Raw genomic sequence first — 14,006 nt, forward strand, 5'->3', positions numbered from 1 at the left:
TCCCCTGCTCACTCTCTGTCTCCCCCCCCACAAAAGTAAATACAATAAACATTAAAAAAAGAATCTTAAAAAAAAAAAAAAAGCAGTGATAGCAGCAGTGAAAATCTTTGTTTTTAAAGCTTTCTTCCTCACAGCAATTGGTTAAATTATGTTCTTTATAAGAAAACTTACCTTTGTGAAGAGAAAAAAATAAAACACTATAAAAAAATTTAATCTCAGAGTAGTTGGTTATCATTTGCTTTATACATTTGCTGTATAAAACCCTCCAGCTGTTCTTTCAATCCAGCTTTACCTACTTCGTAGCTCTGTGAACGAGGCAAGGTGACCATCCTCCCTAAGCTTCTTTTTCCAGCTTGGGAGATGGTTAACACCTCCCCTCAGAGGGCTGCTGGGGAAAAAATGAGACAACACAGACAAGGACTAATGTACAGGATATGAAACAATACACAAATGTAGTATGGAAAATTTTTTGTTAACTTAGGAGTTAAAAATAATTGTACCTTTCAGAACAGGACCTAAGACCCATATGATCAAGTTTAACGTTTCATTTTATCCTAAGACCCAAAAGAAATCTGAGACTCACCTGCTAACAGCACGTCCAACATTGGTCATCGCCGACGTCATTATTTCTGTGGTAAGGCTTTCGGCAAAGCTAACGCCATCCTGTCCAATCCCGCTGTCAGCCGCCAGACTGGTATTGCTCAGTTCTCTCTCTGCTTTTTCAATAGCTTCAGCAACTATCTTCTCCGCAAGCACTGTCTTCTTATCAAGACCAACATGAATTTGTGGGACATCAAGATGAAAAATTCTAGATTCCTGATAGATGTTGCTAAGTTTTGACTTAGAAGCTGGCTGACTAGTAGCAAGTGAATCCTGCCTGGAAACATGTTGAGATGAATTTCCAGTGCAATCATGCAGTTCTTTACGGTCACAATATCTGCAGGGTTGACTTATAAGAGGTGACAACTTTTCTGCATAAGTGACCCTATCAGCTGCTTTTGTGGACTCAGACGCATGGAAAACTGCAGATCCTAAACTGAGCTCTAAGGTATCATCCGCTACTTTTTTCGCATACTGTTCTATAGCTTGAACCACACTCTCTCCATAACCAAACCCATTTAAGCTGCCTGTACTGTAGTAAAATCTGTGATTTTGCGGGGAAGGCTGAAGAGCCTGAGGAAATTCTGGCTCAGCGAGCGACCTGGTTTCTTCATCACGTCCAGACTTTTCATAAAGGCAAGAATCTGTTAAGGATTTTGGCAAGCCAACTGTAGACACTGTCAGCTCTTTTTTAACATCTCTTGTTATGCTGTGAGCAAGAGAGGCTGAAAAACTATACAGTTCAGAGCAGTCATTTTTGTATGTATCCAGCGTCCATTCACAAGTTTTATTTTTGCAAAGGTAAACTCCACTTATTTTACTTTGCCGTTCGTGATCTACTTCTTGGTGGTGTTCTTTATTTAAGAATATTAAGAGGTCGTTCTTGGTTGTCACCTGTGAGCTCTGCACGGAGAACATTTTTGAGCCGCACTTCATTTGGGCTGCCTTCGCTGCTTCTCGTAATCCTGACTTAACAGATCGATAGGCAAGTCTATTGGCATACTGATCCATTATTAACTCACTATTACCACCTTCCTGTTTGAGCACTTGGATAACGTGACCTGCATATTCGTCTGTCACGCTTTCGCAGCTGGGATACTTGTACGTCAGACCAGACACACAAGAACTTGGTGGTAATGAAAGACTGGACGGATCTACTTCTTTGGGGTCTGCTAGAGCCTCCATCTCCAACTTCTCTTCTGATCTATCGTCTCGGCCACCGTCCACGTAACAACTATTCCTCCTTTGCCTGAAAAGCACACAGCTTCTAACTTTTGCTATTTTCTCAGCCTCCGTAATGACTTCTGCTGCCAGGTCACCTGCAAAATTGCATAATATTTGTAAGTTTTCCTCTGAGTGACTTAAAGCAGTAGGTGACACACTTCTTTGACTCTTCACAGTTAAGCAAGGGCTTTTAACCTTGGGTTCCTGAGTTACTTTATTATCTAAATGGGAAGCTGCCATTTCTGTGGCCAGAGAAATGATGTGCGTAGCTAACGATTCCGCAAACTGAACTTTCTTCCCTGAGTGCTCTGACTTCACATCCACTTCCGGATGCTCTTCGTCTTCACTGCTTTCCACTTCTTCTGAAAGAGATCGCATGAGTTTCAACATGAACTCTTCTTTTTCTATAGTATTTTGTTCACTTTCAGACAAACTACCAACAGATGAGTTGTGAGGCGTAGAGGGTGGTGTAGCAGGTGCGAATTCTTTTGCCAATTCCCCCTTGAGCTTTTTGGTTAACTTCTTGATATCCCATTCAGAACTAGCCTGGGATGGTACTAGAGGAGTGGATGGAGGAGTATCGGGTATCACATTGCCGTCTCTAATCTTCTGTTTATCTTCCACGTGCAAACCATCTACACACGTAAGCACTGTAGAGGAGAAAGTATGTGAATGAGGACAAGGGTGGTCTTGACCAAAACACAAGGGCTCAAGTGCTGCATTATTCAAATTATCCTTTTTCATGGATTTGTCTTTAGCAACTTCCTTCAAATCAGGTTTCTGACCCACAATTGTCGGACAAGGTTGTGGTGTCTCTAAAGAAAATCCATGAACTATAGAACCTTTACATTCTGGAACACAGTCCTTTCCTACTGAAAGTGAACAGGGGGTTAAGTGATCTTGACCATCGAGAAATTTGGGGAACTTTTCCAAGGTCAACTGTGACTCTTCTCCAGGAACAAGCAAGTTTTCCTTGCGTTCAGCATTTTTATCTACATTTGAGATCGCTGATTTGCTTTTATCGATGGAATGTTTAATAACAGATTTAGATAATCGATCAGCAAACATATCCTTATTGCTAACTTCGCTCTGTTGCACTGTTGCTTGATCAGAACAGAAAGGAAGGGTTTCTCCCTTTACTGTTTTAGTTACACCATCTGTTTGTTCATCAACTGTTTTTGTACATTTGAATGATGTCATTGACTCTAAAGTTTCATTTACAATCGTATGCACCATTGCTGCAGAAAAGTTGTTAATAATCACAGGATCACTTGTTAATTTTGAAGAGCTCTGCACTTCAGCAGCATCATTAGTTGGTTTAAAGTCATTCTGGTTACCTGGATTGTGGTCTGAGGGTAAACAAATATTTCTGAGACACGCTACTTCCTCGTCTTTGTTTTTTGTGGTAACACATGTCTGGATAGAATCGCCATTCAAATTACTATCATCCGATGACCGACGAGATTTTGACTGATATATATTAGATGAGATATGATATGGGAGAAGGGCACTTCCTGCCAAGGGTACTGATATCGAAGTAACAATTCCAGAAGTACAAAACAAGGCCTGCTGTACTGTGTATTCCTTTTTATGTTCCTGCATGGGTTTGGTCTCCATAAGGGTCTGGTTGTTAAAAGCAGGGGAAAACGTGGAGGTCTGTGTCGGCGGCGCTAAATTTCCTGCACTGGCATCCTTTATGGTATCTGTGGAAACACTAACTGCTGCCTTGGTTGAGAAGGTCACACTGGCTTGTGAAAGCTCAATGAATGCTTCCTGTAATACAGACTCAGACAGGTCTTTTGCGTAGGACTTCACTGCTTTGTCTTCATAGTCAAATGGCCAACACTGTGGAGATGCGGGTGTTGAGGGACAGGAAAACTGACACACCTCCATGATGCCTTCAAAAACAAGCTCTTCCGCAAGATCCGCAGCAAACCGAGCGACTGTGTTTGTGAATATCTGCTTTTTTACATACTGTAAATCCCTGAAAGCATTTGATAAAGCTTCACTCACCAAAAAATTAGCCAGACCACTAACAGCACGTTCTCTCAGTGAAAACGCACACTGCCTTCTCAGCTCGTTAAATGCCATCTGAAAAACAGAGGATGTCAATTTGATAGCCAGGTGACACAACACATTGGTACACGAAGAGACTCCTTTCTGTAAGTCTTTAAATGCACTGCCAAAACTTTTTTCCACAAGGTCTGAGGCAAATTTCTGAATAGTATCTTTAATCATCAAGGATTTATTTTTAGATTTACTTTTTTGATCAAGGCTTCCACTGTGAAGAGCTATGGTTTTATTTTCTCCCTTCTTAATGCTATTAATGTCTGATGTGGCATTAGTATGTTGGGTATGAAGAACAGAGCCCAGAACCTTACATGAGATGCTATTCGCATAATCCTCATAGGTGTAATAAACAGAATCATGATCTTCATGAATCCTATCTCCACCAATATCTGTTTGGCAAAAACATTCAGCAGGAGTACAACCTCCAAGAGGGCTAAAGGCAGAGGATCGAATAGGGCTAAACAAACCACTGTCCTCCCCTGACGCCTTCACTGGGCGAGGTGAATCCGGGGCATCACACAGGTTACTGTAAGGGGATTCTGGTTTACGAGGAGTTGGCTTTCTAACGTTAGCTGGGAGAGCTGGACGCTCAAACTTGAATTTTTGAGGATTCATAGTAGTAGTTACAGAACAAGATTTTTCATGTTTGTGTCCTTTCTTTTGCGACGGCTTCCCTACAACAGGATCTTTTAGAAATGGACAAGAAGTCTCTAAAGTTTGTTCTAACTCATCAAACTGATCAAAACTATCAAAAAATTCACTTACTTCTGAGTCTGAATCCTCTATATCATCTTTCATCACAGGAATTTTAGGTAACTCAAGTTTTGCTTTTAAACTTTTTTGATATCCTTCTTCATCCAAGAAAATAACAGGACTTGGACTTGAGCATTCAGATTCAGAGGAATAGGCAGGAGAAGAAGAAAACAACATTTTCTGTGTATCACTACCTTTATCTGAAGCATTAGATGATCTATAGAAACTCTTTTGGATCCAAGGCTCAGAAATTAATGTTGTGACTGAAGTTTTCACAGAAGGTAGTTCTTTATGTCCCAGCATATTTATTAAGGAAGTTGAAGGTTTAGCCAATGACTTCTGCCTCCCAGAGCTAACCAGAATTCTTAAATCATGGGTTTCTAGATGGTGACCAGAAGAAGTCTGTGAAGCAGCATCACACTGGCTCTTTAGTGCAGCAATGCTTATTCCTATAGGAAAAGAATAAAGTGATCAAATTATTCTTGAACAGAATCTTTTAAAAATTAATTCACATCAATGGGAGTAAGTAGACTTTAAGCATGAAATATTTATTTGTAACATAAATGATTTCTACACTCTGTGGTTTACCAGATTCCTCCCAAATGAATTTGAGAGCAAATACACCTTTCACTAACATAATTTCATTTTACCTCACACATGGGAATATCTGGGTCTACAAAATGCTTAGTTTCTTGTCGCTGTGTGTTAGAAACACTAATATCGTCCCTCTGCCAGCTAACCCTTCTCAAATTTGAACCCAGGCATGGTCCAAACACTTAATGTAATGAAGCAAACACTGCTTGAACAGTACTACCAAAATAAGAACAGAAATAGCAAAACTAAAAACCAGGTAGCAATGAACTTAAAAATCATAAGAAAAATTCCTTGCACAATCAAAAAAACAAACAGGTAAAATGCTGAAACGGTATCAAATTTCAAAATAAATTTCAGTGGAACAGGCAGCCTTAAAACTTTTAAATCGAACATCAGACTTTAATTTCCTATTTCAAGAGAAAGTCTAGTAAAGAACAAACCATCAGTAAATGGCTTTAAAGGCTCTTCTTCCTCTAAGTGCTCAAAAGCAGTGACAAAGTCATCCTCTATGGAAGACACGGACTGGTTGGTGTCGTCATCATCTTCCTGAGCAGTCTCAAGTTGGCGCTTCTGATGCAAGTATGTGTCCAGGGTATATCTTATACCAGTAGCGTATTTACTTAGCAGGCTAAAGATAAAATCAATTCTGAGCCTTGGTAATGTAGGTGACACTCTCATGACACAGAGCATTCCAGAATGGTGACTCTTGGGGAAAATGAAAGATGATAAAAAATAATTTTAATTTCAACATGTATTATACAAACAAAGCACAGTATCTGGAAAGTGAAGTCTAGAAATAACACAATCTTGGGAAAAAAAGAAATGCATGGATCCTGGAAGGCTCCCTGATTTTGTATTGTTTAATTCTTTTCTTCATTCTTTCTCTACATTTCTCACTTCCCAATCTCTTTTCCTCCCAATCTCTCTCCCATCCGGCATTCAAATTCCACCTCCTCTAGCTCCTTAAATGTTACAGAACTTACCACCCATACCCTTGGCAATTATGCTTTCCTATATTACTATAAGCCCTAGGAGTTCCCTTGCTCATTAACCTAGCTCACCAACTACACTGTAAACTGCATGAGGGCAAGAACCAGGTTCTGTTCTATTTTTGTATCCCATTTTACAGTGGCTTCCAGCATGATACCACCTTCTCTCCTATTATAAAAGAATCTTCCCCTCCTTTGACCTAAATTCCCCTAGTTTTACAATTTACCATGATGTTTACAGCTTTGATCAGGAATCTAAGTCATCAGATTTTTTCCATATGTATTACCTTAAAAAACGCAAATATTGACAAATGACTTACTGGAAAAGGTGGAAACTAAATAGCTAATCACCTCTTGTAATCCTAGCAAATAAAACAAAGTAAATATAAATGAAGAATATAATTAAGGAAATGAGGCAAGCAGTTCTATTGTTATCTGTAGACCTCCATTGAACACTGTAGTTTTTTAATACTTGGAATAATAAGTAACTCAAATTTTAAACCCACTAACTCAATTTTTAGGAGGTAAAAAATGCAAAGCATTTATCTTTGATGTATTATTAACAAAATAATACTTAGTATAAGAACGGAAAGCTGAAGGTTATAAAACTAACTAGCTGTCTGAAATGGTGACATTTTTATTTACAAATAAAGAACATGTCTTCCAATGTCCACTTTACACTGAATTTTTTTAACCAGAAAACGAGTTAAAGTATGTTCTCTAAAACACAATATTTATGGGGCGCCTGGGTGGCTCAGTCGGTTGAGCGTCCGACTTCAGCTCAGGTCACGATCTCACCGTCCGTGAGTTCGAGCCCCGCGTCGGGCTCTGGCTGACAGCTCAGAGCCTGGAGCCTGCTTCCGATTCTGTGTCTCCCTCTCTCTCTGCCCCTCCCCCGCTCATGCTCTGTCTCTCTCTGTCTCAAAAATAAATAAATATTAAAAAAAAAAAAAAAAAACCACACAATATTTATATAAATTTGGAAATGGTCATAAAAGGGGAAAGTGCCTACAGTTTATACAAAGGCAGAAGAAATTCAAGAAACCCAGAAATGTATTTTCTAAAACAAATTAATATGTATTGGGCATTATCATTTAGGGAACTTCACACATGAAAAATCTAATTGAAAGCTATGGCCAAAGTTATTCAATCCTTCAGTAATTTCAAAGCTTCATGAGTTATGTTTCTTATAAATAGTATTTCCTTGAGACAGCATTTAAAAAAAAAAGAAACTTGAAGCATTTAAAAGTTTAATACTCTCCATCAAATGTCATTGTAAAATTTGCCCTGAAAAACTCATTAGAAATTATATATAAAAGTTACCTGATTTGGAGAACCATTGTTTCCATCTGATGATTTATTTATATCCTTCATACAAATAATTTCATTTTCATTTAGACTGCAGAAGTGCAGTGAATTCAGAAGATCTGGAAGTTCCAAAGAAACTGCAGCTAAATCCTAATTTAAAACGATACAATAAATAACACTTAAAAAAAATTTTTTTTTAAGTTTATTTGAGAGAGAGAGAGAGCACGCATGCAGAAGGGGCAGAGAGAGGGGGAGAGAGAGAGAATCCCAAGCAGGATTTGTACTGTCAGTGCAAAGCCTGACTCAGGTCTCAAACTCATGAACCGTGAGATCATGACCAGAGCCAAAGTCAGACGCTTAACCGACTGAACCACCCAGCTGCCCCATAACACTTTTGTTAAGACTCCTATAATGTGGGCTTTGTCTGAAAATCATAAGGTCCACTGGTTAATATAATTTCCAGTTCAAAATAGTTAATATAGTTTATCATACACAATCAATTTAACTTAAAAATAAAATGTACTAAAATATTGTAATACCTGCTGTTTCTGCAGTCTTTTCAAGTACTGATATCAAGCTACAAAGCATTTTTACATGGTACCTCCTGAATCCATGACAATTAGGCTTTTAAGAGTTTTTAGCTGCAAATATCAACCTGCAATCTTCAGGTTAACCATGGAATTTTCATACATATAGAGATTCTTCCCAATAGAATGTACTTCGCGGAGCTTAAGTTTTATATTTGCAAAATACAAATCTATTTTTCAGCCTTTCCTCTCCAACATATTGTATTAGATTTTAACTGAAAAATTTATGAAGATATAAAGAAAATAGATTTTGTTATTTTACTTATTTGTCCTTTTTATGTAAATATTTAACCCAGTGAAAGAATTATTAATGTCTTTGACCCCTCAAAGAGTACTTTCCTTTATAAACATGGCTTTATCAGTAACTCTTAAAGAGGAACTACAGTACGAGACAAATACTTTAGGGGGTGCCTGGGTGACTCAGTCGGTTAAGCATCTGACTTCAGCTCAGGTCATGATCTCACAGTTCGTGAGTTCGAGCCCCAAGTGCGGCTCTGTGCTGATACCTCAGATCCTGAAGCCTGCTTCAGATTCTGTGTCTCCCTCTCTCTCTCTACCCCTCCCCTGCTCATGTTCTGTCTCTCTCTGTCTCAAAAATAAATAAACATTAAAAAAAAATACTTCAGAACACTTCTCTTTTCAGCCTTATGTTCTCAGGAATATGTCTTCTCTTGTGCCTTCTGTCTAAGCTATTTCCTTCAGGGGCGCCTGGGTGGCTCAGTCAGTTAAGCGTCCGACTCTTGGTCTCGGCTCAGGTCACGATCTCACAGTTGGCGTGTTCAAGCTCTCCATCAGGGCTGACAGTGTGAAGCCTGTTAGGGATTCTCTCTCTGCCCCTCCTCCACACGTGTGCACACATATACACACACTCTCAAAACAAATACACTTTCAACAATTAAATAAAAATAAACTATTTCCTTCAGGCAAAGGCACAATCAAAACACACGGCAGAATTTTCATTATCACCTGATATGCATTATTCATAAAGAAGTGAACGGTATTACCTCTTCTATTAGGAGACACTTTACTACCACAAAAGGAAACACGTGGCAACCACAAATATTAAGAAGCAGCATAAGGTATAAAAAAAAAGTATGCCTACCACATCTGCAAGAACTTCAACCCTCTTTATGTAACTGTGAAACTTTCCTTTGCTGATCATAATCTCAACTACCAGTCTCTCTCTAAATACCTGCCAAAATCAGGCTAAAATTTTTGCATTAGCTAATCACTAGTTTTTACAAATTTCGCCTTCTAAATTTAACACTATCTCAATTAAAAATATAATAATCTGAGGAAGTCAGATTTTGAGGCCATCCAAAATAAAAAAGAAGTCTTACTTTCTACGTTATGCACAGAATGGAAGGAAAGTTAGCCTGTGGCTTGCAGCCTTCTCAGATATATCACACTTGTGGTCTCCTAACCTAAAACTGCTCTCTGTAACAAGAATACTCTGCAAATGCTAGAAGTGAAAATGCCCAAAGCACACTCAAAAGCAGATCTCAAAATGTCATCTTTTAGCTTCAAATAGGAATGATAACAGAAGAGTTGAATGTACATTTTAGGCAAATAAGGCAAATTTCATGGTCTCAAATTTTGTTCCAAATAATCTCTCATGGTCTTTTCCAGTTCAATAAATCAACCATACCTGTATGTGAGCGGCATCTGTTTCTTCATTAAAACCTAGAAATGTGACCTGAATAAAAAAGGAATAAATCTCCATTGAGTTTTTAAGTCTTATCTCAATTATTGACAGAGCTGAGAAATAGAAAAAAGCACATAAAATGTTAAAATGTTGACTGCTATATACAAATGTTGAATCATTCTGTAATATACCTGAAACTGATTATGCTACAGGTTGATTATACCTCAATTAAAAACATTTTTTAAATGCTGTCATGGACAAAATGATTCCAATTTTCAAAGATCAGCACAAAGGATTTTTACCAAAGAAGTGGCTCCGTAATGCAGCTCTTCAACCTTCCCCATGTCCACTCCATTCACAAATTTAATCAGTTCTATTCCACACACCCATCTCCTATACGTCCGCTTCTCTCCATGCCCCTGCCACCACCTCCCTGCATGACTACAGTCCTGTCCCACCCGGTCTCAGGAATGATGTCACCTCCTTGTCAAAACTCTTCCACACCTCCCACTGCCAAGTCCTAACTGAGGCTCCAAGGTTCTGGGTTAGCTGGTGCTTTCAACCTTTCCTTGCTTACCGTCATACACATGGGTCCCCTTTCTGGGTCTAGAACATGCCTAAGAGCTTTGCACTAATGCCCCCTCAACCTGGATCACTGCTCCTCGGATGTTTACATGCCTCGCTCCTCCTCATTCTTCAAGAGCCAACTTAAATGTCACCCCCTCAGAGAGGCCTTCCCTGGGTAGGCCCCCAAGACTCCTTACTGACTCCCTGTGATATTATCACTTATTTCCTTCAACACCCATATAATAGAGGTTTCTCTGCAAAAGTTTATATAAATTAAATTCCTAAAGAATATCTAATGGCATGAGAAAATGTCACATTACGTAAAAAGGACAAGTTACAGAAAAGATGACACAGGTATATACACAATTTCAACCTTATTTTTAAAAACATACACATGAAAAACAATACTGGAAGGCGACACACCAAGTAAGCAGTGATTACCTCTAGATGGTAGAATTATAAGTGTTCTTATTTTTTGCTACTTTTTTTCACCATGTTTTTCTTTTCCCCTAATTCGTAAGATTAATTACAGGCATTCTTTTTCATGATTTCAGTATTTCTTAATTTTCTATAAGCATTACATACTACTTTTGTAACCCCCAAAAAGTATTATTTTTAAAATTTATATTATCTTTAGGTCTGCCACATCATAGGAAGGAAAATTTTCCATTTGAAGACAAAAATCTACTAAACAAGTACTATGACTAAAAATATGAAATACTTAAATGACAGCAATATGGATAATCAATTCTCAAGAATTATGGGAAAGCAGCATAGTTAAAACAGAAAGCAACACTCAATGTACTTTTTATCCCTTTCTGATGAGTTACAACCAAGTCACAATATTCTATTACCCCGGGATCCTTATTCTGATATGGTTATTACTTCCCAAAAGTGTTCAGTTAATTCCAGGTTTCTAGGTACATTGTTTGGCTCCAAGAGCCAATCTCCTCATCTATAAAACTTAAAGCAATACAACTCCTCTTCCACGGTTGGGAGCGTTAACAAGACAATGTGGAGGAAAGTGCCTGGCACAGCACAGGCACTCAGTAACAAAGAGACACTTAAAAACAAGCTTCCTTTCTTCGAAAAAATGCTTTGAGCTACGCACACCCTCAAGTGAGACAGAAATTCCTGCTATTCTTTCAAGTTTCCTTTTACTGTATACAAAAGAGAAAATAAGTTGACATGGGGTTTTGAAGATGCCAGTAGTTTTATATTTCCCATCGACCAAGGAAGGCTTTGCCAAGGAATGTGGGCTCGGAAAGGCACTACGTCAGCAGCTAGAGAAAACAGGCTGGAAAACTGAGGGCAGAAGGACACAGGAGACCTGTCACACTTGGCAACAAGTGAAGAGATTAAGGGTGGCTGGGCTTTACTAAAGTAAAGCAGGAGGGATAACAAAGAAGATAACAGGCAAGAGCCACAGAAATTAGCAGACGCAAATAGAAAAGGCTTGGGTCAGAGGACACTAGGCCTAAAAGGTATGCTCATCAGCCTGTGGAACTATCTCAAGTATAGTTTCTCAAGGAGTATGGAAGAAAAGCATTCCCCAAAATAAGAAAATCCATTTGACAATAATTTATATATATATATATATATATATATATATATATATATATATATATGAAAATCCCTATTTTTTATTAGATCCTTGGTTTCAAAAAAAATTTTTTTTTAACTAACATACTTATCATCTTTGAGCTTGAATAACCTAATATCTTACTTCTCTCATTTGGTAACCTTGGTAACATGAATGTGTTGATTAACTACAGCTGTATTGCAAGAAAAAATTTACTTCTTTTCACAGTAATAAATCCAAACAAAGACTGGAAACACTGATGTAGCATAGAAATAGGTGAGCAAGTAGTTAGTATACCTTTAGTATATATATTAATTTCAAAATAAATTTATCACTACTTTTTCATTTTGTATCAAAGTGCTGAATTTAAATAACCAAGAAAACTAACAATAGCCAAAAAAATGAATATATGAAAATAGTATATATTTCATGTTTCAGAGTACAGCAGGAATCATCTAATATAGTGCTGTATGTCCAATGAGTGATCAACAATGTCTATGCACTGAATTAAATGTGCTCGTTATAATACACTAAGACAATTATGTTCGTGGATATTTAAAACAGGTATTTCTCATACTGAATTAATATAGAGAGATTTTAAACAATTTAAAAATAGACGATGCAGCTTTACAAAGGATGAAAATACACAAAAGTACCATGTGTTTTATTACGAAAAGATACAGAAAGTATTACAAAATAGCATGAAAATACACTGTGTTTTATTAGGAAAAGATATAGAAAGTATTATGTCAAACCTCAGTCAAATTGGCATGTTCCTCCTGCTTTAAACAGTCCTCCGCTGATACACTGCATAGTTCCTTCTCACTCTGTAATAAAGACTTGACCGACTGGAACACATCTTCACTGAAACTCTGAAAATAAAAGATACTCTTAATTTAGTTAATTCTAAGACAAGGTAAAAGATCCTGGAGATATTCTACTTTTAAGTGTACCATCACTAACTCTCCAATTAATATGCATTTGATAGATACAGAATATCTACAGAATTCAATAGAGCTGAGAGGAAGAAAGAACAAAAGGCTTATTTAAGTAGAGTTCCAAGTGATCAAAACACACACACACCACAGCCCAGGCATTCGACCTATTAGAAGCTCATGAGGCCCTCACAATGGGTACACTTACTCTTACCCTACACTAAAACCCAACAGACTACATGCCTGATTTCCTAGTCATTGGCAGAACAGAAGCAACAATTTATATAAGGAGTGAGATGATGTGGAAACTGTAATGAGGCATGCTAACCAAAGTGATTACTCTCATAACAAAGTTGGAGATGGAAAAGAAAGAGAGTAACCTGAACTAACGCTTTTCAGGGTCTTAACACAACTAGATGATAAGGCTTTCCAGATTTGGCAGAAGAAAGGTCACAAGTGCAAAGGAACAGATGGAAGAAAAATTTATATAAAGAAAATAATGAGTATGATAGTCAGACATAAAGAGAATGTTAATTTCCTTCTACCATATTCTCCTTCCACTGATTTGTTGATCTGCTCTTATCAGAAATGTCCTTACTCTCTAATCTTCCCCTGTAGAAATCCTACCCAGTCCAAGACCTATGAAGATTTTCCCACCCCTTAGTCATTATCAAAGTTTCTATTGTATTGTCTGCACACTGAGATCATGAAGTCCATATCATAACACATCACCATTACTGTCTCTACATGTATTTGTCTTTCCTACCATTAAACTAAATTATTAAGGTCAGAGACTACATTTTATTCAATGCTTCCTCAGATTTCAGTACCTTACGTACTATATGAACTCAGTAAATGTTTGCTAATTTTAATAAATTAGAAATTAGTGGAAATCTTTGGTTTAAGAGATACACGTAATATGAAACCAAAGCAGTCAAGAAAATAACGTGATGTTAAATTTGAATACGAATTATCAATATGAACTCATGATTCTTAAACACATGTACTACATTTTTCCATTAAAAGATCACAGAAGCAGGGTGCCTGGGTGGCTCAGTTGTTTAAGGGTCTGGTTCTTGGTTTTGGCTCAGGTCATGGTCTCACAGATTCGTGGGTTCCAGCCCCACACTGGGCTCTAAGCTGGCAGTGAGG

General features: G+C 37.8%; 1 protein-coding gene across 8 annotated transcripts in view; it reads right to left on the reverse strand.

Moving 5' to 3' along the window:
* Positions 1-14,006, reverse strand: part of AKAP11 (A-kinase anchoring protein 11) — a 46,295-nt gene that overhangs the window by 15,091 nt on the left and 17,198 nt on the right. For all 8 annotated transcript variants that reach the window (XM_042977265.1, XM_042977224.1, XM_042977252.1 and 5 more), the window contains 5 exons: positions 12,675-12,791; positions 9,774-9,821; positions 7,554-7,688; positions 5,682-5,946; positions 584-5,096 (listed from right to left, as the gene is read on the reverse strand). In XM_042977265.1, the coding sequence (XP_042833199.1) occupies positions 584-5,096; positions 5,682-5,946; positions 7,554-7,688; positions 9,774-9,821; positions 12,675-12,791 (5,078 nt within the window). The remainder of the gene's footprint in view (positions 1-583; positions 5,097-5,681; positions 5,947-7,553; positions 7,689-9,773; positions 9,822-12,674; positions 12,792-14,006) is intronic.

This window comes from Panthera tigris, chromosome A1 (assembly GCF_018350195.1).
Source record: "Panthera tigris isolate Pti1 chromosome A1, P.tigris_Pti1_mat1.1, whole genome shotgun sequence".
In the NCBI taxonomy this organism is placed as follows: Eukaryota; Metazoa; Chordata; class Mammalia; order Carnivora; family Felidae; genus Panthera; species Panthera tigris.